The sequence below is a fragment of the Lichenostomus cassidix genome, chromosome 2 (genome assembly GCF_008360975.1).
Source record: "Lichenostomus cassidix isolate B80296 chromosome 2, HeHo_3.0, whole genome shotgun sequence".
Taxonomy (NCBI): Eukaryota; Metazoa; Chordata; class Aves; order Passeriformes; family Meliphagidae; genus Lichenostomus; species Lichenostomus cassidix.
In genome coordinates, this window is record NC_139482.1 from 1,047,911 (window position 1) to 1,074,327 (window position 26,417).

Here is a 26,417-nt window from a genome sequence, read left to right on the forward strand (position 1 = left end):
ACCATGCAGGACACCAGAGTGGGGGGACACTGAGAGGACAGACAGGAGTGGCTGTGTCCCTGTCGCGGGGCAGCCACAGGCCTCACACGTTGATTTCCCACAGATATATTATTATTATTATTAATTATTATTAACAACTCTTTTTCTGTAAAAGCTCTAAAAACAGATAGAAATAGAAAACAAGGGGGGGACACCCACAGGCTGCCGGCTCCTGGCCAGCGGGCACGGCGGGGGGCTGTGCCACCCCCAACCCAGCGAGGGGTCCCCACCTCCTCCTGTCCCCCTGCCCTCCACGGGAAGGAGGGACGCGTCTCCCCAGAATCCGGGGGGCTGGATAAGGCCACGGATGGCGGGCAGGGCGGGGCTCTCCAGGCCCCCCTGGCACCCGGGGGTGCCCCAGTCCGTGTGGGGGGCGCAGGGCCCCCCCCGGGGTGGTGGTGGTGGTGGCAGCCTAGGCCCGGCCATCGCAGGGGTTGTACTCTGTCTCTCCGGCCGACACCTGGGAGATGCGCCGCGTGGAGCGCCACAGCCGCCGGTGGAACTGGCCTGGCCGCACCTGGGACAGGGGGGAGCGCCTTTGCCATCCCCACATCCTTTATCCACCCCATCCATCCCCTTCTCCATCCCATTCCAAGATCATCAACCCCTTCTCCATTGCAATCTCCTTCCAGTTCCTCATCCTGTTCCCCATCCCCATCTTCTTTGGTTTCTCATCCCATTCTTCATCCCCAGCCTGTTCCACAATCCTCATCCCATTCTCCATCCCCATCTTCCAGCTCCTCATCCCATCCTCCATCCTCCATCCCATCCCATCCCATCCCATCCCATCCCATCCCATCCCATCCCATCCCACAGTCCTCATTCCCTTCTCCATCCCCATCTCCTTCAGCTCCTTATCCACTTCTCCATCCCCATCTCACCCCCTTCTCCATCCCTATCTTCCAGTTCCTCATCCTGTTCTCCATCCCCACCCCATTCCACAATCCTTATCCCCTTCTCCATCCCCATATTCCACTTTCTCGTCCCATTCTTCGTCCTCATCTCCTTCCAGATCCTCATCCCCTTCTCCATCCCCATCCACTTCTCCATCCCCATCCCCACCTCCCTCACATCTCCACCCATGCCCATCCCACATCCCCACCCCATCCCAGTCCCCACCCTCTGCAGAGGACACACCGATGTTCCCACCCCAGCAGCACCCAGGGGACCCCGAGCCATGTCCCCCTCCTGCTGTGCCCTGTCTGAGTGTCCCACTCACCTCCGTGGGCTGCCCAGCGCCCACCACGATGAGCTTCCCATCCTCCAGCCCCACCAGGATGTGGCTCTTCTCCTTGGTGACAGACACGCTGTGCACGGGCACCCGCATGGGCACGGGGGGCACGGCTGCCCTGAGGCTGGGGACACGAGCCACAGCGTGGGACACCACGGCATGGGACACCATTGTGTCCCTCATGTCACGGCGTGGGACACCCCTGGAGTGCTGGGGACGGGACAGGATGTGGCCACCCCTCACCTCTGGAGCTCACGTATCTCCAGCCCGCACCCCGAGGTCCCCAGCACCACGAAGTCCTCGGTCAGGCACATGGCTGTCACCTCCCGGTCCAGCGGGACGGAGGACAGGAGCTTCCCGTTCACTGAGTACAGGTGCAGTGCGAACCTGTCCTGGAAGGAGCACAGGGGAGCGTTGTGGTGGTGGCAGTGGTGGCCTGAGGGGGACATGGGGACACCTGGACATACCTTGGAGCAGGTCCTTTGCCCCATGGCGGTTTGGGCCACCACCTGCCCCTCGGGCCCCACGGCCAGGTGGGACAGGACAGCAGGGGGACAACTCTCGCCGGGTGGCCGCAGGGAGCGGATGAAGAGACCCCGGCGCACGGTGTGGGTGATGATGGTGCCGTCCTGCGGGAGAAAGGGGACATGGGGTGATGATGGCAGTGGCACTGTCCACCCATCCCCTGCCTTCCCCACAGCCACCCCAGCTCACCTTGGAGCCGGACACGGCCATGTCCAGCTCGGTACTGATGGCCACACACGTCACCTCGGCGTCGTGGCCGTACAGCACCTGGACAGGTTTGGGAGCCAAGCCGCTGGAAAAGCCACCCTGGTGTTTGGGACATGGGGACATCAGTGACCTGGTGGTGGTGCCCACCACGAGCTCCCCCTGCTTCTCCAGCCCTTACCTGCTGCAGGACCTGCCACACCATGCAGGTGGTGTCCCGGGAGCCAGAAATGAGGTAGATGCCGCAGAGGTCAAGTGACAGGCAGGTGACAACATCTGTGACACCCAGAAGGACACCATGAGTGGCTGGTCTCCTCCCACCATGCTCAGCACCCCAACCTTGTGGGATGGCACCGCAATGTGTTTTGGGATGTGGAGTTGCTGCCAACCCCACTCCAAGATGTGTTTTGGGGGTTGGAGGTGCTGCTACCCCTCACCCCACTTCAGCTCCGAGGTGGAACCTGGACGATCCCCAGGAGATGGAGACACAGGAGATGTCCCTCACATGTCACCTGCCTCCCCCCACCCCCCTACAATCCCATGGTGACATCATCAGACCATCATCACCACCCTGGTGGGAGGAGGTCATACCTATGTGCCGGGTGATGTGTCCCACAACCTTGCCCTTGGCCAGCGAGGTGACCCGCAGGCTGTTGTCCCAGTGTCCCCCGCTGAAGAGCAGCTTCCCGTCGGGGGACACGGCCAGCGTGCGGGAGCTGAGGTCCACATCGGGGGCAAAGGGGCCCTGCAGGAAGCGCTGGGTCCTGGTGGGGAGGGACATGGCATGGTGGTGGCCTGGTGGCACCTCTGGGGACCATCCCCGGGGACTTTGTGCCCTGGTGACTCACTTGGCGTTGGTGACAGTGGGGTCTTTGGTGAAGCTGAAGTAGTTGGAGATGTTCTTGTCATAGGGCAGCCAGTTATGGGTCCCCAACAAGCCGTTGGCACTCACAGTGACCTGGCAGAGGGGGAAAGAGAGGTGACACCTCTCCCACTGCCAGGCTCCTCCCCTGTTTGCTCCTGGACCCCCCTGAACCAGCAGAACACCCCCGTGACTCAGTTTCCCTGCACTCACCAGGATGTCAGGGGATCCCTGAGTGATGAAGGAATGCGCCTGGTTCTTGGGGACCACGGCCTGCACCAGGGCCACCCCATCGCTGATGCCCTGTGGGGACATGGCAGCTGCTGGGCACCCTCCTGGCCACCCCACCCATCCCGGTCCTGCCCAGGACCCCCGGGGGTGTCCTCACCTCCACGAAGAAGGACTTGAGCTGGTCCAGGTTCTCAAAGATGTTGGGGGAGTGAGTGTCGAGGCGTGCCAGCCTGCGGGCAGCGCTCTCCGCCGACAGCCGGGCAGGGTGGGGCTCCTGGGGGGCAGGGGACAATCAGGAGCTGGGGACTCCCCAGAAGGGCTGGTTTTGGTGGGTGGGGGTGTGACCTACCTTGAGCAGCTGGCAGGGCGTCTGCCCGAAGTTGCTGATGATGCCCTCCAGAGCCTTGCGCTGCGTCTCATCGGCGATGGCGTCCAGGTCCACGGCCCCTGGGGATGGTGATGGTCACGGGGGGACACACGCCTGGCAGGCATCCCCTCCCTGTGCCCCACGGCTCACCCTCGTAGGTGCAGTAGTAGAAGACATTTAGGGCCTCCACAGCAGCTGGGCCACGCTGTTTGTACCCAAAAATGAGGTCGATCCACTCGTGGAGGTGGGCAGAGACATATTCTGACTCCTGTTCAAGGATGGGGCATCAGGATGGGTCAGGAATGGCTTCCACACCCCCGGAATGCCCCCAGGGATGGATGAGGTCCCCATGTCACTCCCCATGTCACTTCCTATGTCACTCCCCATGTCACTCCCCATCTCACCAGGGCCTTGCGGTGCTGGTGGATGAAGTCCTCGCGGGATCGCGCCCACCGCGGCAGCACCACGTCCCCGACCTTCTCATTGGACAGCTGGAGGCAGCCCAGGTCAAAGCCTGCAGGCAGGATGAGGAGGATGAGGGACACGGACCCCTTGAGCTCCCCAGGGTGGTGACAACGGTGTCCCTTACCATTCTGGTTCTCCAGGAACTCCGGGAAGTAGAAGAACTCTGGGATGAGCTCCTTGACATCCACTGGGTTCTCCATGCGGGCTTGCCATGCTGCCGGCACCGAGTGGAACTGCCGGTCTGAGCAGTCGAACCTGGGAGCACAGGACACCTGGCTGGAGGCCTGGCTGTCCCCACGATGTCCCCTCTGCAGGAGACACCTGCCAGGGGCTCACCTGCCGCTCTGCAGCTGGATGTGGAGGGTGGTGAAGGGCTCGGTGCGGATCAGGTAGTGCATGACCCCGGCGGCGTTGGAGTAGTGAGTGCCATAGTGGAACTTGTCCACCGTGCCCGTGGGGTCCTCGAAGCTCTCATACCTGCAGGCCAGGTGGGATGAGGTCCACCAGGAGCAGGCCAGGTGCTCCCTGCATCCCCCAGGCTTCATTTGCAGGGTACTCACTTCTCCTTGACGTCGCGGGCGTGCCGCTCGTTGGCCACCCCGATGGGCTTGGACAGGTCCCGGAACACAGCCGGGTTGGTGAGGTCCAGGGTCTCCGAGACATAATCCCGCAGGATCCAGGGGAACTGGGTGGGGGCAGGAGGTGGTTGAGGTTTTGGGGCACAGGCTCACTGAGGGGACAGTTGGGGACATGGGGACTCACCACGGGGTACTGGGACAGGTCATTGTAGGTGCGCCCTGCGATGGTGTTGAGCTGCATGAGGTACTCGAAGTTGGAGATCTCCCGCAGGACCCATTTCTGGAGAGAAGGGAGAGGGAGGAGATGGGCTTGGGGGGGCAGGAGATAGGGCAGACACCCCAGCACCCCACAGCCATCACTGCTACCAGAGCATTTCTGGAATCATGGCACTCCCTGGTCCCACAGCTGTCCCCATTTCCAGGGCCATCCCTGGTGTCACAGCCACTCCTGGTCCAATGGCCATCCCCACCCCATAGCCATGCCCTGTTCCATGGCCATCCCTACTCTCAGACCATCCCACATCCCATGGCTGTGCTTAATCCCATAAATGTCCCCACTCCATGGCCATCCCTGATCCCATGGCCACACCCAGACCCACAGCCATCCCTGATCCCCTGTCCATCTCCAACCCATGGCTATACCAGGTCCCACAGACATCCCCATCCCATGCTGTCCCCTTCCCCTTTTCCATGCAGGAAGGGGACACGTGGGATGGATTTGGCAGGGGTGGTACCTGTGTGAGCCCCGAGGCCTTGAGCAGCTCCTGGGGGGACCGGCTGCCGAAATAGATCTGGTTGGGGGGCCGCAGGCCAAGGATGCAGGAATACACCTTGTTCCTCACCTGGGGGGACAGAAGGATATGGAGTAGCTGAAGCTCAGAGCTCCCCCTGGGAGGGGTCTGGAGGGGGATGAAGGGGTCCCCACCTTCTTTCTGAAGTTGAGGAAGTAGTTGGCCTGGTCGATGAAGAAGAGCTCGAGGGCGGAGCGGCGCAGGTTGTAGCGGCGCAGGTGCACCTCTCGCAGGTGGGACAAGGGCCGCTTGAAGTCGTAGCCGATCCCTGCCGAGATGAGGGGACACACAGCCCCCCAGGCGTCACCATCCCCCATTCCCGAGACAGGGGTGGGGCTGGGTGGGGTTCCTCACCCCCTCAAGGAGCACATTACCTCCCTCTGTCTCCTCCTTCTCGCTGCTGCCGTCGTAGAAATAGACGTGCTGGGTTGTCACCTCCAGGCGCCCGGGGACCACGGCCACCGTAGTGATGAGCTCACAGTCCTCTGACACCACCAGCTTCTCCCGCTGGTTCTGCTCCTTGGGCTCAGACCTGGGTGGCACAGTGTGATGAGGTGACCCTGGTGACACCCCCAGCCTGGGCCAGCCGGTGCCGTGGCAGGGGTGGGGACACTCACTGGTTTTCCAGCACAGGGAGGTCCTCCTCGGCCAGCTGGTCATCCTCCAGCTCACTCACCTTGGCCTCCTTGGCCATGGCGAGTGGAAGGGACTCGGTGGGATTCTGGAGGTGGTCAGCTCCTGAAATGAGGAGGGGTCAGCAGGACCCACCACCCCCCGGAGCTGAGGACAACTCCAGGTTCAACACTGTCCATGACATCTCCCAGACCAACCCCACTGGTGATGTCCCTTGCCCATGTCACGGGGGACCCCCAGGTGCCCCAGTGCCACCACCTCACCCAGGTTGTCCCGTAGGGCGCTGGCCTCCAAGTGCTGGTCGAAATTGAGGTTGGGCACCAGCTTCAGCCTCATCCGGGAATAGGTCTCGGCACTCGACAGCTTCCAGCGAACTTCTGGGGGATTCCTGGGGGCCAGCCGGGGGTAAGGCACCCTGGGGACCCCCAGCTGTGTCCCCAACGCCTGGGCACCGAGGGACACTCACCGGTCAGCCCAGGCAGAGCGGGGCGAGGTGAGCAGGCGGCACAGGGAGCGCCACTGCTTGAGCACGGTGCTGTGGTGGTTGTTGGCCTGCTTGAGGACGTTGGCGTGCCGGGCGTTCTCCGCCTTGGAGCGCTTGGCCACCGGCTCCAGCACCAGCTCCTGCCGGGGTGAAGGGACAGCAGGGCTGGGGCCTGGGGACATCCACAGGGTGATGTCCCCAGGGCAAGGAGAATGACTCCAGGATGGTGTGATTGGGATGAGGAGCACATCCCTGGGATGATATTACTGGGATGAGGAGCACATCCCTGGGATGATGTGCCTGCAATGAGGAGCACATCCCCAGAATAACCTCCTGAGGATGAGGAGAACTTCTTGAAGGCCATGTCCTCAGGATGGCATCCCTGGGATGAAGAGCACATCCCCAGGATTAATGTCCCCAAGGTGAGGACATGGAACCCCTCCAGGACAAGGAGGATGTTCCCTAGGACAACATCCCTGGGATGAAGAGCACATCCCTTGGATGACATCGTGGGGGTGAGGAGTGTATCCCCAGGATAAGGAAGAGATCCCCTGGATGACATCCCAAGGGTGAAGATAACATCCCCAGGCTGAGGAGAACCCAGAGTGACATCCTTGTGGTGAGGAACATGTCCCCAGGATAAAGATCACAGCCCAGGGTGACATCCCAGGGGTGAGGAGCAGGCAGTACCTGGAACAACTTGCGGCTGGTCGCCTTCTCCTGCTCGCGGCGCTGGGAGCTGCTCATCATGGCGTCGTAACAGGCGTTCCAAAAGTTGGACATGAGGTCGTGGCTCCTGGCAAACGTGTCCATCTCAAACTGGGCCATGGTGGGCTGCACCTGCATGAGCAGAGAGGCGTTTCAAGGTTTGGAACCCACCGCTCACCATCCAGGTACTACCCTGGGAGTGATCCCGCAGCACCCACGTGCTTCTCGATGAAGCCTGTCCACTCCGGGGTGCTGCAGAAGAGCTGGAAGTCCTCGTAGAAGGTGGGGCTGCCATTGGTGGGGGGCAGCGAGGGCAGGAACTGCTGCAGCTGCAGGGTCTCGTAGCACTGATCCATGAGTGTCCGGATGATGGGCACCAACCAGGAGAAGGCCTCCGACCTGGAATCCAGGGAGCGCCGCAGGGGCGTCTCCAGCTTTCCCAGCAGGTAGCAGGCCTCGTCCCTGGGTGGGGCTGATGTGGTCTGCAGGAGGCTGTGCAGCTTCACGTAGGCCAGTGAGTGCAGCTGTGGGGACAGGGGGGTCAGGCAGGGACACCACGGTGCCACCAGGGGGCCTGGGGAGGGGTGACCCACCTGGGGGTCCTGCAGCAGGATGTACCCGACCAGCACCCGCAGCCCGGTCTGCGCCATCTCCCTGAGGTCCGAGGTGCCGTTGGCCAGGTGGTGCCACACGCCCAGCTTGTCCAGCAGGCTGCTGACCCCCTCATAGAGCTGGGGGGACACTGTGAGCCCCCTGCCTGGGCAGGGACACCACCCTCTGTCCCCAGCACCCAGCCCTCCCTGGATTACAGTTTGGGTTTAGGATTAGGGTAGAACCCAGCCCGTGACAAACTAGTCTGGCTTTGGCATGAGGGCTCAGGAATTATGGCCAGGGTCAGGATTAGGGCTGGGGTATAAGATTGGGGTTAGGGTTAAGCTTTAGGACAAAGATGGAACAGTAAAGTTTAGGATTAGGATTTAGAAAGTATAGTGAGATTACAAATTGTGAGTTAATGTTAGGGTTTAGGTTTACAGAAAGAGTTAAGATTGGGATTAAGGGTTGGGCTTTATGACAAAGATGTGGAGTTAAGGTTTAGGATCATGATTTAGGAGGTACAGTTAAATTTAGGGTTTGATTTAATCTTAGGGTTTAGAGTCAGGGCTTAGAGTATAAAGGGTTGCATTTACAGTAAGGGTTTAACATGAATGTTAAAATTTAGGATTAAGGGTTAGGATTACGGTTTGATTTAAGTTTAGGAATACAGCTGAGGTTATTTCCTAAAATTAGGATCAGGCTTTGATTTAAATCTAGGATTAAGGCTGAGGTCAGGATTAGGTTTTGATTTTTAGGTTTTCCCAAGGTTAGGATTAGGCTTTGATTTAAATCCAGGATTAAGGCTGAGGTCAGGATTAGGTTTTGATTTTTAGGTTTTCCCAAGGTTAGGATTAGGCTTTGATTTAAATCCAGGATTAAGGCTGAGGTTAGGATTAGGTTTTGATTTTTAGGTTTTCCCAAGGTTAGGATTAGGCTTTGATTTAAATCCAGGATTAAGGCTGAGGTTCTTTCCCAGAATTAGGATTAGGTTTTGATTTAAATCCAGGATTAAAGCCGAGGTTCTTTCCCAAGGTTAGGACTAGGCTTTGATTTAAATCCAGGAATAAATCCGAGGTTATTTCCCAAGGTTATGTTCAAGCTCTGCACTCAGGGCTGGGTTTAGGGCCAGGGCTGACATTAGGAATTTGGGATTAACAGAGCTGGGGTTTGGGATCAGGAACTCCTGCTTATTCCCATGCACCTTCTCGCTCCACAGGGCCTGGTTGTTGTGCCCCTCGGAGAAGAGGAAATCCTGCAGCAGCCGCAGCAGCTTCAGGGCGTTGTGGGTGAGGCCGGGCAGCGCCGCCGGGCCCGACTCCTTCAGATCCGTCAGCGCCGACTCCAGCATCATCTCCAGCAGGCTGTGGGACAGCAGCCAGCTCCAGAGGGTGTCCTTCCCTCGGGATTCACCCCCAGGATGTGGCCGGGCCTCACCTGCGCTTGATCTCGTCCGGGGGCCTCACCAGCTCGCAGGCTGTGCCCAGCTTGGTGAGCACGGAGAACACCTGGCCGCGCTCCCTCCAGGCCACGTCGTCCCATCCCTCCACGCCGCGCCACGTCACCGAGAAGATGATGTTGGTCAGCAGGTTGCACAGCTCCTCCTCGGGGGTTTGCTGCTGGTGGAAGGGAGGGTGAGAGGTGCCCGGAGTGGCCCAGGGTGGTGGGGATGGAGGTTTGGGGCTCACCTGGGGGTTGCTGGTGTTGGAGATGTTGTCGCTGGGCAGCACGTCCTGGTAGCTGCTCTCGTCCAGGACATTGGACAGGCTGGAGCTCTTGCGTGCTCGCATTCCTGGGAAGGGCTTGAAGCTTTCCAGGGGTGAGGGGGTGCCGGGGCCACTGGCTGGGGTCTGGGTGCCGCTCTCGGCTGTGGCCATGGAGCTGGTGCTGGCCAGGTCCAGCCCCAGGTCGAAGGGCGAGGTGGAGAAGGGGGACAGCGGGTGGTAGACGCCATCAAAAGGAGGACCGTCCCCAGGGTTGGAGGACGAGCGGCTGGCCCGGTCCGAGGAGTCGAAGGACTTGAAGTTGTAGGAGTGGAAGGATTTGGTGCGGCCACTCGGGGAGATGGAGTGGTCGGAGAAGCCCTCGGAGAGCTCCTGGTCCGAGGCCTCGTATCCCAGCGGGAGGAAGACATCCTGCTCCTGGAGCTCGGCGGGCGGTGGGCTCGTACCGTCCTTGCTGGGAGGCTCGGAGAGGCGCAGGAGCTCCAGGCAGCCCGCGGCGCTCAGGCTGTGCTGGCGGCACTCGTAGGACTCCTTCACGTAGAGCTTGGTGAGCGTGTCCTGCCAGCCAGCCAGCCTGGCCAGCTGCTTCACCAGGTCCTGCTGTGCATAGATCAGGTGGAAGAGCTGCAGGAGAAGGAGGACAAGGAAAAGGAAGGAGATTTGGTGCTGCTGCCCCAGCTCCCCGTGGGTGAACCCATCCCAGGAGCAGAAGCACCCCAGAACCTCCAAAAGCATCATGGGGTGCTGCGACTGCACCATTTCCATGTTGGCACATCCATGTCACCACTGTCCCCGTGACCATCACTTCTGGGCATGGCTGGTGTCCAAGGAGCTGAGCCCCGGGGTGACACCTCTGTCCCCTCCCGCTGTGCCCCAGCCCCGCTCACCTTGCGGCAGATGTCGAGCCGGATGCTCAGCTCTGCCCGGTGGGACAGGTACACCACGGCCACCAGGTCCTTGTAGTTGGGAGGGTCTGTGGATGGGGAGACACAGCTCAGTGGTGAGACACTCCCTGCTGTCCCCAAAAGCCACCGAAGACCCCCAGCCCAGCTGAGCCTCATGGGAAGCCACCAGTGACACATGGTTGGGATGGGTGGCCTGTTTCTTTTGGGAACACGGTACCTGCCCCCAGGACCTGCTCTGAGAGGCAGCGGAAGAGTAGCATGGAGCCTGGAATGTCACTGAGGTAGGAGATGAGCCCGTGGTACCCAATGTCCTTCAGCTTCAGGCGGGTCTTGCTGCGCTCGGGGACCTTCTCGTACTTCAGCATCTTGTAGAGGACCTGGGACAGCGAGAGGAGGCCACGTGGCTGTGACATCCCTGCTGGGGACAGCAGGGGGTCAGTGCTGGGGACCTGCCCTACCCTGAAGACTCTTTCCCGCACTTCATCGGAGAACTTCTTCTGCACCAGCAGGGAGAAGAGCAGCTCCACATGGCCCGGCTCGAAGAGGAAGGCAAAGAGCTGCTCCTGGGCTGGGGAGCCCTTCAGCAGGCTGTGGATCACCTCCAGCGCCCCACACACCTGCAGGACACAGGGCTGGTTGTTCACTGCCCTCTAAGTGTCCCACCGGGATCTCAGTGGCTTCTCCCCAGCCCATGGCTCACTGAGGTGTTTGGGGACTGGGGTGGCTTGGTGATGCACCTGCTGCTCGTCCTGTGCCCCAGCCAGGTAGTTCAGCAAGCTCTGCATCTCCTCCCCAGAGAAGCTCCTGCAGAAGAAATCCTTCACCAGGCTGAAGAGGGATGTCTGCACCGTCTTGATGTCGTCGGTGGCCGTGGTCTTCTCCCTGGAGGTGCTGATGGACAGACATGCATAGGGATGTGTCCCTTGTCACCCATCACCCATCGCCAGCATCATCCCAAATCCCAACACAAAGCCTGAGGAGCTCCAGGGAGCCTGCTGTGGGCATCCAGGGATCTTCTGTCCCACTGGGATATATCCACCCCACACATTTGGGTCAGCTCACTGCAGAAGCCACCACGCTCTTGGTGGCTGCTGGGGGTGGATCTGGGAGCTGAGCTCAGGCTCAGGGATGGGACATGGAAGGTCTAGCACCCACCACAGCACTACCATGCTAGGAGGAGGGTATTATCCCAAGAAAACGGTGTCTAGCCAAACCACAGCTCCCAGGGGTGAAGCCTACCCCCAATCCCACCCCATCAGCATTCCAGCATCCTGACTATGAGTGTCAGCTCACCCGTAGTGGGTCCGGATGGAGTCCAGGATGAACTGCACTCCGTACTTCTTGCGGATGCGCTGCTTGTGGTCCTTGACCACGTTGGCCAGGTACTGGATGTGACCTGCGGGGAGAAGGCGTGAGGATCCCACAGAGGCCGGGCGGGATGGACATTCCCAAGCATTCCCAGTTCCCACCTAAGCGCACGGCGAAGTCGCTGTTGCTCCAGATGCAGAAGTCGAAGAGGAGGTGCTGGTAGAGGAGGTGCAGCAGGAGCCCACTGCCCTCGGAAGCCACCTGCTCCATGAGGATCTGCGAGGCCATCAGGGTGCTCATGTCCAGCAGCGCGCCGGGGACCTGCCATGGGCGACAGGGGACACTTCCAGCCCCTTGTGGACAGCAAGGACAGTGGGATGGGGTTTTTGGGAGCCTCCCACACCTTGTGCAGCAGCGCTCCGATGATGGCCGGCCCGTGGCACTGCACCAGGCTCTCCTGGTTCACGGCGTGGTTCCGCAGGAAGTTCTTCACCAGCAGCAGGAAGGCAGCCACACTGTTCCTCTCCAGCCTGCTCTCTGCAGAGCAGTGGGAGCTGTGAGCCCTGCACCCACCCAAACCCCATCCTGGAGACCCTGCTGGATTTTCTCCCCAGGCTTCTCATGCTGTTCTCCCATCTCCCCCAGATTTACAGAGATGGAAGCCTCTGTTGCTTTCAGCTTGGGAATAATCAGCTGGATATCTGGAGAAAGCACATTCCACCCATGCCAAAGGCTCCTGGAGCCACCCTCTCCTTCCCAGAACTGTTTGTGACTAACTGGGTCATAACAACATCCTGAGTGGCTCCTCCATTACCCTGTACCTCCTGGAGCCTTAGGCAGACCTCTCCTGCCCATGGTGGACACCTGCCAGGTCCTGGAATGCCTCTGTGGTCACCTCCACCCACCCAAGCCGGACAACTCCTGCTCCACACCCCCAGAACTCCTCACCTGAGGACTTTCCCAGTGGGATGAGCATGCCCTGGGCATTCCTGGAGGATGTTAGCTCTGGCCCCACCAGGTCATTGGTCTCCTGCTCATCCTCAGGCTCCTCTGTCTTGGACACCACTTGCTCGAGCAGGGGCAGGAGCACCCCCATCCCACCCACGCAGTTGACCACGTCCTGGGGGAGGGAGGGAGAGGTTTTGCTGTGTGGTGATAGCAGCATGGAGGAGGAGGCACATGGCACCCCAAATGTCACCTGTTCCCCCGCACCACCCACGGTGCCCATCCTGGATGCTGAGGACCTATGGTGTAGATGGGCCATGGTGGACCCAATACCATGTGCAGAGACTCTGCAGGGCTGAGGGGACCTGTGTGGGTCCTGCCCTGGCACTGTGCCCTAGGAGGGACCTCCTGCCTCCAGGCCATGGGGTGGATGGTTCACCCTGTTGCCAGCCTACCTTGATATCCCAGTTGACCACCTTGTGTCCTGTCAGCCTCCCGTCCAAGCCGTGGCTGGGAGAGAGGTCCAGGCAGATGTTGTTCCTGCAGGCCTGGAAGAGAACACCATGGGAGCATCCTCATGCTCCTGGACACGTCCCTGGTGGCAGAGGGTCCACCAGCACTGTCCCTGCCCCCAGGGGGGTGGCTCTCCTCACCTGGGGGGTGTAGTACAGCAACAGTTTGCTACTGAGCTCCACCAAGTCACCTTCCAGTGTGAATGGTGATGTGACATTTGGTCCTGGGGGAGAGGACTGGGGTGAGCTGGGACATGGGGGAGGAGACCCCTGTCACCACCAGCACCCTGGGTACACCCTACCTGCACAGAAGAGAGCCTTGACCTGGGCTTGCTGCAAAGCCTCGCAGAAGATGGCCACGGAGCCCAGGTGGCCCTCCAGCGAGGTGGGGCTGCCCCACTCCGTGTCTTGGCTTCCGGCCGCCGTGGTGGCCACCACCCCCTCCGTGGGCAGCTGGGTGGGGGTCCAAGAGTGGGGGCCGAGGGTGGCGGGGACAGACTGGGAGCGTCCGAGCACGGGGTGCGGGGGGAAGACCAGCTCCGGCCCGTGGGAGGCTGGCGGGTGGCCAGCAGCGGTGGTGGCCGTGGTGGTGGTGCGGTGGCCAGCGGAGCCAATGCAGCAGGAGGTGAAGGACTGGAAGGGAGAAGGGATGGCGCTCAGCCCCCAGCGAGGCCATGGGCAGGGGGCTGGGTGGGTGCCAGGAGGATCTCCCACCTCGTGGAGGGACGGGAAGCGGAGCTGCGCCGTTTTCCGCAGGTGTCCGTCGGCGTAGATGCTGACGACGTTCTGGCCGAAGGGCCGGCGGCCGGCAACGTGGACGATGTCAACGCAGTGCTGGAGGCACAGAGAGGGACATTACGGCATCATGGCATCCCTGATAGGACAGGGACAGGGATGGGGATGATCCTCACCCAGGCTGAGTCGTTGAAGGCAAATTCGGGCAGTGCCACCGTCATGTAGTCCTTCTTGGTGCACACGGCCACCACGAGCACCCCGCCCGCTGTGAAGAACGCCTCGAAGCCCGTGCCACCCGCCGTGAAGAAGCTGGTGGGCAAAACCATGGAGAAAACCAAGTTGGTGATGGTGCTGCTGCCCCTCCTCACCTCCTCTCAACCCCTCAGCAGGCATCACCTGTAGAGCTGCCTCCTCTTGGGCCTCGCCGGCGGCTCGGGCTCCTCCTCGCTCAGGCACAGCCAGGCATGGAAGGCGAAGGCTCCGCCCGGCCACTTCTGGATGGTGGGCACCATGATGCCAGCCATGCCAGGGCTCAGGTCGAAGCTCTGCAGTGCCCGTGGGAGCCCCTCGCCCCTGGCCATGCCGGACAGCGCCCGGATGACCGGAGCCACGTAGGGATGGGCGCCCCGGCCGCGCTCGCGCCGCAGCAGCCGCAGGAGCTGCCGCAGCTCCCCAGGCCGGATGGAGAGGCTGCCCAGGGAGCGCAGCAGCTCCAGCAGGTTTTGGGAGCAGGCGCTGGGAAGGGGCGGCTCGGTGGCCAGGGCGCTGAGCAGGGAGCCCACCATGCCCGCCTTGACGCAGGTGAGGCGGCTGGGCAGGGAAGCCTCGCAGAGCCGCCGCAGCCACGCTGACAGGAACACCTGGAGATCCCGGCATTCCAGCGCCGGCAGCCACGACAGCAGGATCAGCAAGGGCTGCTCGTTGCGGATGGGACGTGCCGGGAAGGAGCTGTGGTCACCCTCCACTGCCTGCAGGGACACAGGAGGGGGTTGGTGCAGCTCCAGTGCTGTGGGAAGGGATGGATCCACCCCGGGCCATCCTGGGCTAGCAGCAGAGACCTTGTGTAGACTCTTGAGCCTCCAGAAACTTGGAGACTCCCATTCAGACAGAATTTGGAGAGCCCAGATATCAAGGGTCTTGGAGACCCTCATGGATTAAAGATCTTGGAGACTCCCATGCATTAATAGTTTTGGAGATCCTGTGCATCCAGAATTTTGGAGACCCCAAGCACTGAGAATCTTGGATACCTTCACGAATCAAGGATCTTGGAGATCTCCATGAGTCAAGGATCTCTGAGACCCTCATGCATGAAGCACTTTGGAGACTCTCCCGTGTCCTGCAGTACCAGAGTGAGCAATTCCACATCCAAAAGGGCTCAGAGCTCCCAAACCAGAGCAAGACTGCAAGCTAAAGATCCCAGGGCCCCTCAGGAGAAAGCAGGCTGAAGAGGATGGGGAGGCTCGGAATGGGGGCAGAGATCCACTCCTGGACAGGAGTCAGGAGCAGTGGGAGTGCTCACCATGTTGAGGAGCTCCTGGAGCAGGCGCTGGGTGGGCTGGCCATGGCTCCTCAGCACCTCGTGCAGGTGGGCGTAGCCGATGCGCTCCTTGAACACCTCCTGGAAGCACAGGGACATGTGGGATCCCAGTCGAGCCCCACTGCGGCCTGAGCCACCCCAAATACTCAAAAAATACCCAAATCCCTCCAGTTTTGGGGTGTCCTCCCCAAGGGAGGTCCCCTGCCCACCTTGGCCGAGGGCGAGTTGCTCATGATGGCCGTGAGGACCCCGAGGGCATGGACAGCGATGGCGTCAGAGCTGCTGGCATTGACCTATGGGGACACGGGAATGGGGGGCTGCTGGGACATGGGATGGAGGGGACAGCCCATCGTGGGAGATGATTGGGTTATGGGGTACCTGCTGGACTCCATCCCCATTCCGCGTGGGAACCTCATCCTGGGCTTCACCTGCCTCCCGCGAGCTGCTGAGGTAGAGCTGTGGGACACGGTGTGGGAATGGGACACAGCAAGGGGTTCTGGAGGTTCCCACCCCATGGATGTGTCCCAGCATTGTTCAGGACCAGGAATGGTGAGGATGAAGGTGCCCAACCCTGGTGTCACCAAGAGGGAAATGCCACCCTGTCCCAGGGTCATTTAAAGAGGAAAAGGTGAGGAAGGGAGGAAGGAAGGGAGGGAAGGAAGGGAAGGAAGAAAAAGAAGGAAGGAAAAATATGGAGATGAAGGTGCCCAACCCTGGTGTCACTCTGTCCAAGGATTGTTCAGAGCCAGGAATGGTGAGGATGGAGATAAAGCTGGCCAAACTTGGTGCCACTCTATCCCAGGATTGTTTAGCACCAGGAAAGGATGAGGATGAGGATGAGGATGGGGATGGGGATGAGGATGGACACCCCGAGGTGCTGTCCCACACCTTGCTGTTCTGGAGCAGGCGGATGATGTGCTCGAAGCAGTTGTTGCTGAGGAACACAGCCTGCAGCACCGGCCGGTCCTGGCAGCTCAGCATGGCTGGGATGGCATCTATGGACAGAGCCCCTGGCTCAGCCCCATCCCATTCCCACCTTCCCCAACCCCATCCCGTTCCCAGCCTACCCAACATGAGCACGCGCAGGGCGATGAGGCCGCCGGCCGCCTCGGGCGCCAGGGATGCCGCGGGGAGGTGGGAGTTGAGCACCCTGAAGTATCCATCCAGGAGGCTCCGCAGGGACATGGGGCAGGCGCCGGGGCTGGAGCCGTGCAGGATGTGCACCACGGCCACCACGGAGCGCAGGGTGACCTCCAGCAGGGCTGGGGACGGGGGTGTCCCACTGCCACCCCGCTGGAGAACCCCCAGCAGCACCTCCAGCGCCGCCGGGGTGATGGCCTGGAGTGCGTTGGACTGTGGATTTGGGAACAGGTGGGAATTCTGGTGCCCTTTGCAATAACAGTCCTTTATTGATCCCATTATTCATTTAACCCAAGAGCTCCAGTGCTGCAGACTTTACCCTGGGGGGTGTGAACTAATTTAAAGCAAATTTTGGAGTTACTGACCAAATTGATTTTTAATTGCTGAGGAAATTAAAACTGATTTCAGCTCCAATTTAATAATCCAAGGATTTCCCATCTTCCAGCCCAGCAGAACTGGGGGTGAACAAGCAGCTTCACCTTAAAAACTTCCCATAATTTAATTATTTAATTAAATTTAATTCTTTAATTGCATTACTTTATTTTCACTTCTCTTCTTTTCTTTTTTAATTTAACTCCTTAATTAAATTCCTTAATTTAATAATTTAATTTAATTTTGTTTTATTCTGTTTTATTAATTTAATGTCTTAACTAAATTAATTATTAAATTACTTAATTGTAGTATTTTATTTTTATTCTGTTATTTAATTTATTAATAATTTAATTCAACACAATTTAATTATTTTATTTAACTGTTACACTATTTTGTCTTATTATTTCACTTGTTTTATCTTATTTCATTAACTATTTAATTCTTTAATGATTTAGTTTTATTTATTTTGTTTTTCTTTATCATTTAATTTAATTACTTAATTTAACCTTTCTGAGCTGATTCCACCTAATTCAGGGGTGGAATTTTAAAAATTATTTTTAAAAGCTTTAGAAAATTCAGTGGTTTAAATTCAGGACCTGTATCCCTCCTGGAATAAATAAAACTTTGGGGTTTGTCCCTGGAATGATGATCTCAACCCTTCCCCATCTGCTTCCCAACTGTGGCTAGCACAGGTTTTTCCCATGAGAAGTTTTCTTGTGTTTTATAAATAAAGATAAAGTTTGGATGTTGTTGGAACAGTGTCCCAGAACTTGGGCAGTGCAGGCCTGGCCAATCAGGCCTGGGGGAAGGCTTCTGACTGACCAATCTGGGTGACTTTTGAGAACTCTATAAATGTGATGAAATCAAAACAATAAAGGTCATTCCTTCTTGCCACTGAGAACTGGTGCATTCATTACTCTGCTAGCTGCTCAACAGCGACACCCAACGATACCTTGGATGCAGAGAGAATGGCTCCAAAGAGATGGATAATCCGGAGCTGGATTGTTTCTGGGAGCTGCTTCCCAGCTTGGAAACTCTCTGTGAGGATGAGCAGGGAGAGATTTCATTTGAGGAGCAAACAGAAAAAAAAAAAAAAAGGAAAAGGCCATTTCCCAGAAAAAAATAGGGAAAAATCTTTCCTACCAAAAAAAAAAAAAACAAACCAAAAAACAAAAAGGAAGAAAATTCCTTTTCCAGCAAATGGGTGCTGCTGATGATGGAGAGGATAAAGATGCTCCAAATTTTCCAGCTCTGGTTGTGCCAGGGGAATTGTCTTTGTCCCAAAAAACGGGGATTTGTTCCAACCCCAGGTTCAGTTGGGGATTTACGGGGGAGGAGTTTTAGGGGATTTTTGCAACAGCGCTGCCTCTGAAAGGGGATTTTTGGGGCTTCCCCGGAAAAAATCCCCCTTTGTGCTGATTTTAGTGTGCTGCCCAGGTGGTGCTGGGCTTAATTCCTGCATTTGGGATCCTCCACCTATTCCCAGGACCCTGGATGGGCCCATACAGACACAGGAAACAGGGGCAGGATCCTAAATTTGTGGGGCAGGTGTAAAATAATCTGGAAGAGGTATAGGATACTATATTTGACCTGGAATCTTGTAAAAATCCTGAGACAGGTCTAGGATCTTATATTTTCAGGGACAGATATAGGATAACCTGGAGCAGGTGTGGGATCTTGTATTTTCAGGGTTAGTTTCAGGATAACCCAGAGCAGATACAGGATTCCTGTATTTGTGGGACAGCTATAGGATAACCTGAAGCAGATATAGGATCCTTTATTTGCCCTTGGATCATACATCTTCCCTTGAATATGACATCCCTCCATGAATCCCACAAATATTCCCTGATCCCAGCACCCTCCTCACACTCACAGATCCCTTTCCCAGATCCACCTTTTACCTTGGAAAAAGGCACCGAACTCGGAGGGCAGTGGGGCAGGGGAGAACTTGTATTTGCTCTTCTCCTTGGCGCTGATGGATTCCCTGGAAAGAGAGGGGTGAGGCGGGGGAAATCTGGGATGGGGGTGGGAATTTGGGATGTGGGGGATTTTGGGATGTTCACCCGCTCAGCTGCCGGCGCCAGGTCTGGTAGGGATCCAGGAAGCACTCGCAGAGGTGCAGGGCGTGGAGCATCCCGTTTTCCAGCTGTGTCCTGTTTTCCAGCTGTGTCCCCTTCTCCAGCTGTGTCCCATTTTCCCTTTTCTCCAGCTGTGTTCTGTTTTCCAGCTGTGTCCCCTTCTCCAGCTGTGTCCCCTTCTCCAGCTGTGTCCCCTTCTCCCGTCTCTCCAGCTGTGTTCCGTTTTCCAGCTGTGATTCCCGCAGCTGCCGGGAAAATCCAGCTGTGATCACCCCACACGCTCCCAAAAAATGGGATGTATTTTTGGGGGAATGGGGGAGGATGGGATCATCAGACAGTCAACCAATCAGTGGCTGGAGAAGTACAACCTACAGAGCTGCTGCCCAATCAGAACCCAGAGCTGTACAACCTACGGAGATGCTGAACCAATCAGAACCTGTAGAGCTCTTGACCAATCAGCATCCAGAGTCACACAACCTATAGAGCTGATGACCAATGAGATCTCAGAGCAGCACACCCTGTGGAGCCACTGACCAATCAGCAGGTGTAGAGCTTTTAACCAATCAGCATCCAGTCACACAACCTTTGCACTCACTGACCAATCAGCATCAAGTACAGCACAACCTACAGAGCAGCTGACCAATCAGCACACAGCTCAGTACAACCTATGGAAGCACTGACCAATCAGAACGCAGAGCAGCACAATCTATGGAGATGCTGAGCCAATCAGCATCCAGAATCACACAACCTATAGAGCTGCTGACCAATCACAGCCCAGAGCAGCACAACCTGTAGAACTCTCAACCAATCGACATCACGAGCCACACAACCCATGGACTCACGGACCAATCAGATCTCAGAGATGCACAACCTATGGATTCCCTGACCAATCAGCATCCAGAGTCACACAACCTACCGAGCTGCTGGCCAATCAGAACTCAGTCACACAACCTATGGACTCACTGACCAATGAAATCCCAGGGCAGCACAACCTGTAGAGCTCTCGACCAATCAGAGCCCAGATTCACACAACCTATGGACTCACTGACCAATGAACACTGAACCACTCCCCATCAATCAGGCCTTGCCTATTCCCATCCCCATCCCCATCCCCATCCCCGTTCCCATTCCCATTCCCATCCCCATTCCCGTTCCCATTCCCATCCCCATCCCCACCTGGTTCCCGCAGAGCCGCAGCAGCCTCAGCACCTGCGGGAGGCAGCCTGGGGTTCTGTCAGGCTGGATGTTCTCCAGGTTCCTGGGAAATAAAATATCAGCAGTTCATCTGTCGTGGAGGGTGGGAGGAGATTTGGGAGGCAGAAGGAGGAAATTTGGGGGGGAATAAAGTGCTTGGGGTAATGACAATGCTATTAAAAATTATTACTATATTTTAAACTATTTTTATTATATTACATTGTATTGCTATATTTTAATTTTTAATAATAAAAATAATACTTATTATTATTTTTAGAGATGTGATGCGATACTACACTTTGAGGGAAAATGATGGAATATTGGGTGGAATAATGGTTTTCTACTATGATATTTTTATTATATTACATACTGTATTTATTATGATAATATTTATTATTATACTTATTATTATCATCATTATTATTATTGATAATCATTAGTTTCCAGTCATTATTTTTAGAGAAGTGATGCACCTTCGGGGAACACTACACTGGAGGGTTGGAATGATGGAATTTTGGGGGGTAATAATATTATTTTTGTATTATTATATTTTTACTAATTTTATAATCTTGCATTATTAATATTATTATTAAAGATGGGACTCACTTTTGAGGGGATGCTGTGATTTGTGGGGTTAAAATACTCCATTTTTGGGGGTAAAACCTGCGTTTTGAGGGGTAAAACCTGTATTTTGGGGTGATGTGATTTGGGGGATCCTGGATTTCCTGGGGGGGTGATGCCTACAGGATTTTTGGAGGGATGCACACCCCAGAAGCCACCTGATGGTTTGGGACCAGGACAGTGTCACTTTGGTCCCTCCACCAAAGACCTGGGGGACACAGGGACCCCAACAGGGACCCCACAGGGCTGCTCCGTGCTGGGAATACCAAGAACAGGAGGATAAGGGGGAATGGGGGTTTTGGGGTCACCCACCTGCAGATGATGATGAAGAACTTGAGGAGCAGCAGGGCCTGGCCCAGCCCCGTCCCCTTGTCCCCGTCCCGTGTCCCCAGCGCCACGCTCTGGCCCAGCCTCTGGCTCAGCACCTGCAGCACCTCCCGCGGCAGCGCCGGGATCTCCGAGCCCGGATCCTCCGGCCTGGGCGGGATGGGGGGACAGGATGTGACACCCCCATGTCACCCCAAACCCCTCCCCCTCCCACGTCACCGGATGGTTCCGACCACGGAGAGCGGATGAGGTGCCACAACCCCCACCTTTGGCAAGCCATGCGCTTGGGGCCCCACCGGGGTCACTCAGGGGTGATGGGGTCATCCAGGGGATCACTCAGGGGTGTTTGGGTCACTCAGGGGTGATGGGGTCATCCAGGGGTGTTGGAGTAATCCAGAGGGTCATCCAGGGGTGCTGGAGGTCACTTAGGGGTGATGGGGTCATCCAGGGGGTCACTCAGGGGCGTTGGGGTCATCCAGGGGTGCTGGGGGTCACCCAGGGGTGTCATTTATGGTGCTGGTGGTCATCCAGGGGTGTTGGGGGTTACTCAGGGGTTTTGAGATCACCCACAGGGTCACTCAGGGCTTTTGGGATCACCCATGGGGGTCACTCAGAGGGGCCACTCAGGGGTGCTAGGGTCACCCTGGGGGGTCACCCAGGGGTGTTTGGGGCCATTCAGGGGTCCTGGGAGTCACTCAGGGGTGTTTGGGGTCACTCGGGGATGTTTGGGGTCACTCAGGAGGGTCACCCTGGGGTTTTGGGGTCCCACCTGCGGGGCTCCAGCGAGGGCAGGGCGATGACCCTCTCGAAGGTGGTGACAAAGGCCTCCAGCCACTGCTGCAGGTAGGACAGGTCCTTCTGCAAGGGAGGGTGGGGCTGGGGCCAGCAGCCAATCACAGCCCTCTGTGGTCCCCGCCCACAGGGATTGGCCAATCACAGCCCTCCAAGGCCCCCACCCACATGGATCAGCCAATCACAGCCAGAGAAACCAGCCTCGCCCACTCAGGTGTGTGACACACCCTGGGAGCCACTGACCAATCAGAGTCCAGAGCTGCACAACCTATGGAGATGCTGACCCAATCAGCATCCAGAGCCACACAACCTGTAGAACCACTGACCAATCAGAGCCCAGCACAGCACAACCTGCGGGACTCACTGACCAATGAGCTCGCAGAGCACCTGTCCCTGCAGCCAATCAGGGCAGAGCAGGCCCTACCTGGCCCAGCCGCCGTTGTGCGATGGCGACAGCGGTGACAGCAGTGACAGTGGGGACTCACCCAGGCTGGGCACCCCCACCCCACAGCCCTGGGCACCCCAACGTGGCACCTTTGGGCACCCCATGTCCCTGAGCACCCCCAAAGGGCACCTTGGGGTGCCCACAGTCCTGGGCACTGCATGTGGCACCTTGGGGTCACTCAGAGTCCTGAACATCCCAATGGGGCACCCTGGGGTCACTCACGGCTCTCAGCACCCCCCTGCTGCACCCTGGGGTCACTCAAGGCCCTGAGCACCACCACCTTGGGGTGACCCACATCCCTCAGCACCCAATGTGGCATCTCTGGGGTCACCTCTGTCCCTATGCACCCCAACAGGGCACCCTGGGGTCACGCACAGCCCTGAGCACCCCAGTGTGACACCTTTAGGGTCACCCACGTCCCTGAGCACCCAGTGCTGCTCCTCGGGGTCCCTCACAGCCCTGGGCACATCAGTGTGGGGTCACCGATGTCCCTGTGCACCCCGGTGTGGCACCTTGGGGTCACCCGAGTCACCCCCATCCCTGAGGGTCCACCCAGCCCCCCTTTTCCGGGTTCCCAAGGCTCCCACAGCTCCCCCAGGCACTCCCACAGCAGGGTGGACCCCAAAATCCGCCTCCCCCCGATGTTCCTCTCCACCCCGAGCTCCCGCATCCCTCGGGATGAGCCGGGGGTGTCCCCAAAGCCCGGTACCTGTCCCTGGGGGTGGCCGTGGCCGTCCATGACCCCGCAGCTGCGGCAGCGGCGCCGGCGCAGCAGGGCCGGAACGGGGAGGGGGTGCTCAGGGGGGCCCCCCCTTTCTGTCACCGCTGCCGCTTGAGCAAAGCCACCAAAAAAGCCCCAGAGCGTCAGGAAATGCCAAGTCACCCGCGGCCCCAACGGCGCTTCCTGCCCCCGGCTGCTGGCCCCGCTCGGGGACACCAGCTCTGCTCGGGGACACCAGCCCCGCCTGGGGACACCGGGGTGCTGCCGGTGCCCTCCGCCCCTGTGCCCACCCGGCAGCTCCGCGGTGGCGGCAGCACGAGGAGCTGGGTTGGTTTATCCCAGTATTCCCTGGAAATCTAACCCCAAATCCTGCCCTGTCCCCGCCGTGGGAGCTGCCGGGTGTTGAGTCTGCCTGTTCTCAGCATCCCGAAATTCCCGGTGCGCCCACCCGGAGCTTCATCCCGAAATTCCCGGGCCACCCACCTGGAGCTGGTGTCCCGAAATTCCCGGCGCGCCCACCCGGAGTTGGGATCGCGAAATTCCCGGCGCGCCCACCCGGAGCTGGGATCCCAAAATTCCCGGCGCGCCCACCCGGAGCTTCATCCCGAAATTCCCGGGGCTGGCCCCGCAGCCGGTGTCCCCCGCCGGTGCCGGTGCCACCCCGCGCGGCTGTCGCAGGCGGTTCCCGGCCGGCAGAGCCTGTTCGGCGGCTTCTGGGCTCGGCCGGCGCGGAGCCGCCTGGGAGCGCCGGGAACGGGAATGCCGAGCCGGGAATGTCGCACCTCCGCCGGGAGCTCCGGGCCCCCCAAAAAGTGACTAAGTGACAAAGCCACGGCCCCTCACGGAGCGCCCCGCGGTGACACCGAGTGACCCTGGCCGACCCCAGGTGCTGGCACTGGGGGACAACACGCCACCGCCGGGGACAGCCCTGTCCCTGCCAGCGCCGGTGACAGCAGCTCTGTCCTGCTTGGAAGCCACCGGAGATCACGCAGCCATTCCTGGGCTGCCAGCCAGGGGGACACCGCCATGGAGGGACACCGCCATCACCTGGGCCGTGTCGCCTCAGCCTTGTCCTCACCAGGGCCTTGGGACATCGCTGTGGCAAAGGTGACCCGGCCAGGGAGGTGACACTGGGGTCTGGCTGTGTCCCAGTGCCTCAGTGGTGGCACGGCCACCCCGTTGGAGTGGCACGGCTAGCGGGGCAACCTGACAGGTGGCACCTGTCCCCACACAACTGTGGGTGTCACCTGTCCCCGTGCGAGTGCCCTGGCAGCACAATGGGACCCCACAGGGCCATCAGACCCTGGTGACACCACATGTGTCCCCATAGGACCGTGGACACTCGAGAGTGTGGCAGTGTCCCCTGCCACCACACACAGCTCAGGGATGGCACCTGCTCCCCGATGGCCACAGAGACCTGATGGATGGCACCTGTCCCCATACAGCCACAGACACCCCAGGGATGTGGCACTGTCCCCATACAGCCATGGACACCTCGATGGTGTGGCACTGTCCCCACATGACTGCGGGCACCTTGACAATGTGGCACCTGTCCCCACCCAACCACAGCCACCTCGGTGGTGTGGCACCTGTCCCCACATGGCCAGGGTCACCACAAGGGTGTGGCACCTGTCCCTGTACAGCCACGGACACCTCGAGGCTGTGGCAGCTGTCCCCACATGACCACGGACACCCTGACAGAGTGGCACCTGTCCCCACATGACCACGGACACCCTGACAGAGTGGCACCTGTCCCCATGGGCCCATGGACACCCTGACAGTGTGGCACCTGTCCCCATGGGACCATGGACACCCCAACATAGTGGCACCTGTCCCCATGGGACCATGGACAGCCTGACAGAGTGGCACCTGTCCCCATGGGCCCATGGACACCCTGACAGTGTGGCACCTGTCTCCACATGACCACAGACACCCCAACCCAGCGGCACCTGTCCCCATGCTACCCCTCTGGTGTCCCAGCCTGTGGCCTTGTCCAAGTCCCCTGGCTATGTCCCCCCAAAGTGGGGTGACAGTGTTTTGCGGTGACCTTGTTTTGGGGTGCAGAGGAGGGTCCCAGGCGACATCGCAGGGCTGGCAGAGGCGACAGACCCCAGGATTGTCCCCAACCCTCCCGGTGTCCCCAGCCACCTCCCTGAGACCCAGCGGGATTTTGGGGGAGCAGTTTCACCCCAAAATCCATCAGGTCACCCCAGCCCGCGGGGACAGCGCTGGAGGTGACACGGGGCGGCGGTGACACTCGGTGCCACCTCTCCGCCAGGATCCGTCCCCCCGGCACGGGATAAGTACGGACAAAACGAAGCACGAGGGACTTTTGGGGTGGCGCGGAGGGTCCCCGTCCACGGTCCCCCTTGGGGACACCCCGTGGGACCTGCCAGAGCGTGCCGGGGGTCCCCAAAACCAGAACCCCCCCGTCAGGACCCCTTGTCCCCACCCTGCGCCGTTCCAATGTCACCGCGCACCTGTCGCCGGGCGGTGGCGCCGGGAGCGGGGGGGACACGCGGGTCCCCCAAAACCCTCCCGGGGGGCTTCCAGGGACACCCCAACACCCCGGGGGCTGTGGGAGGGGCGGGGGGACCCCAAATTCCCACCGGGAGCGGCGGGAAAGGGGGAGCGGGATGGGCGGGGGGGTCCCGGCGGGATGCGGTGTCCCCAGGGAGGGGTCAGGGAGCGCGGCGGGGGGCTCGGGGACACCCTGCAGGTGACAACGGCGAGCAGGGGGGGACGCGAGGACAAGCGGGGGGGCGCGGGGGTGTCGCGGAGCCAACGCGGGGGTTCGGGGTGTGACAGCGGGATGCGGGCGGGGAGGGGACGGGGGGAACGGGGGGATGCGACAATGGGGGCCGGGAGGGGATGGGGACACAGGCGGGGGGGTGCGGGAACGGGGGGTGCGGGCACAGAACGGGGCGCAGCCCGCGGGGTGGGGGTGCCGGGGGTGCCCCAGCGCCGCCCGGGGGGTGCCGGTGCCCGGCTCACCTTGGCGAAGTAGAGCATCCAGAGCTCGCAGAGGCGCTCCCGGGAAGCCATGCCCGGGGCCGGCCCGGCTGGGAACGAGCGGCGCTCCGCCCCGCAGAGCCCCCCCAGCCCGGCCCCGGGACCTCCCCCAGGTGTGGCGGGCGGGGACTCCCCTCCACCTGCTGGGCAGCGGCGGCAGCCCTTCCCCGCCCTCCTGCCCTCCCTATCCCCGCACTGCCATATCCGTCACAGGGACATCAAAGGGGGTGAGAAAGACAAAACCCCCACCCCAAAATAATGAACCCTAATTAGCGCAGCTGAGCCCCGCTGTCCGCAGGGGACACCCTGAACAAACCGAACGCGGCGATTCGGGCTCGTT

The 26,417-nt window shown here is 59.3% G+C and overlaps 1 protein-coding gene across 2 annotated transcripts; it reads right to left on the reverse strand.

Annotated features, from left to right (window-relative positions):
* Positions 1-93: 93 nt before the first annotated feature.
* NBEAL2 (neurobeachin like 2) lies at positions 94-26,216 on the reverse strand. 2 transcript variants are annotated; one of them, XM_085050057.1, is made up of 55 exons: positions 26,060-26,216; positions 21,877-21,965; positions 21,093-21,257; positions 20,142-20,223; positions 18,951-19,210; positions 18,789-18,871; positions 17,840-17,925; positions 16,443-16,728; positions 16,264-16,370; positions 15,754-15,831; positions 15,585-15,668; positions 15,358-15,456; positions 14,235-14,806; positions 14,015-14,147; positions 13,818-13,937; positions 13,406-13,736; positions 13,245-13,327; positions 13,047-13,139; positions 12,595-12,766; positions 12,050-12,183; positions 11,808-11,967; positions 11,632-11,734; positions 11,076-11,229; positions 10,797-10,955; positions 10,556-10,715; positions 10,321-10,406; positions 9,398-10,057; positions 9,147-9,325; positions 8,914-9,073; positions 7,712-7,849; positions 7,337-7,642; positions 7,101-7,250; positions 6,393-6,550; positions 6,190-6,314; positions 5,911-6,031; positions 5,668-5,825; positions 5,428-5,561; positions 5,237-5,344; positions 4,687-4,782; positions 4,485-4,609; positions 4,261-4,401; positions 4,049-4,179; positions 3,864-3,973; positions 3,610-3,727; positions 3,442-3,539; positions 3,250-3,366; positions 3,075-3,164; positions 2,848-2,957; positions 2,591-2,763; positions 2,181-2,275; positions 1,985-2,101; positions 1,738-1,899; positions 1,514-1,662; positions 1,259-1,394; positions 94-556 (listed from the first exon to the last, which is right to left on the reverse strand). In XM_085050057.1, exons 1-55 carry the CDS (start codon positions 26,108-26,110, stop codon positions 452-454), a joined length of 8,400 nt encoding a protein of 2,799 aa, XP_084906183.1. In that variant the 5' UTR covers positions 26,111-26,216; the 3' UTR covers positions 94-451. The 2 variants fall into 2 exon arrangements, with proteins under 2 accessions (XP_084906183.1, XP_084906182.1); XM_085050056.1 differs by lacking the exon at positions 26,060-26,216 and adding an exon at positions 23,549-23,801.
* Between the last annotated feature and the right edge of the window lie 201 nt (positions 26,217-26,417).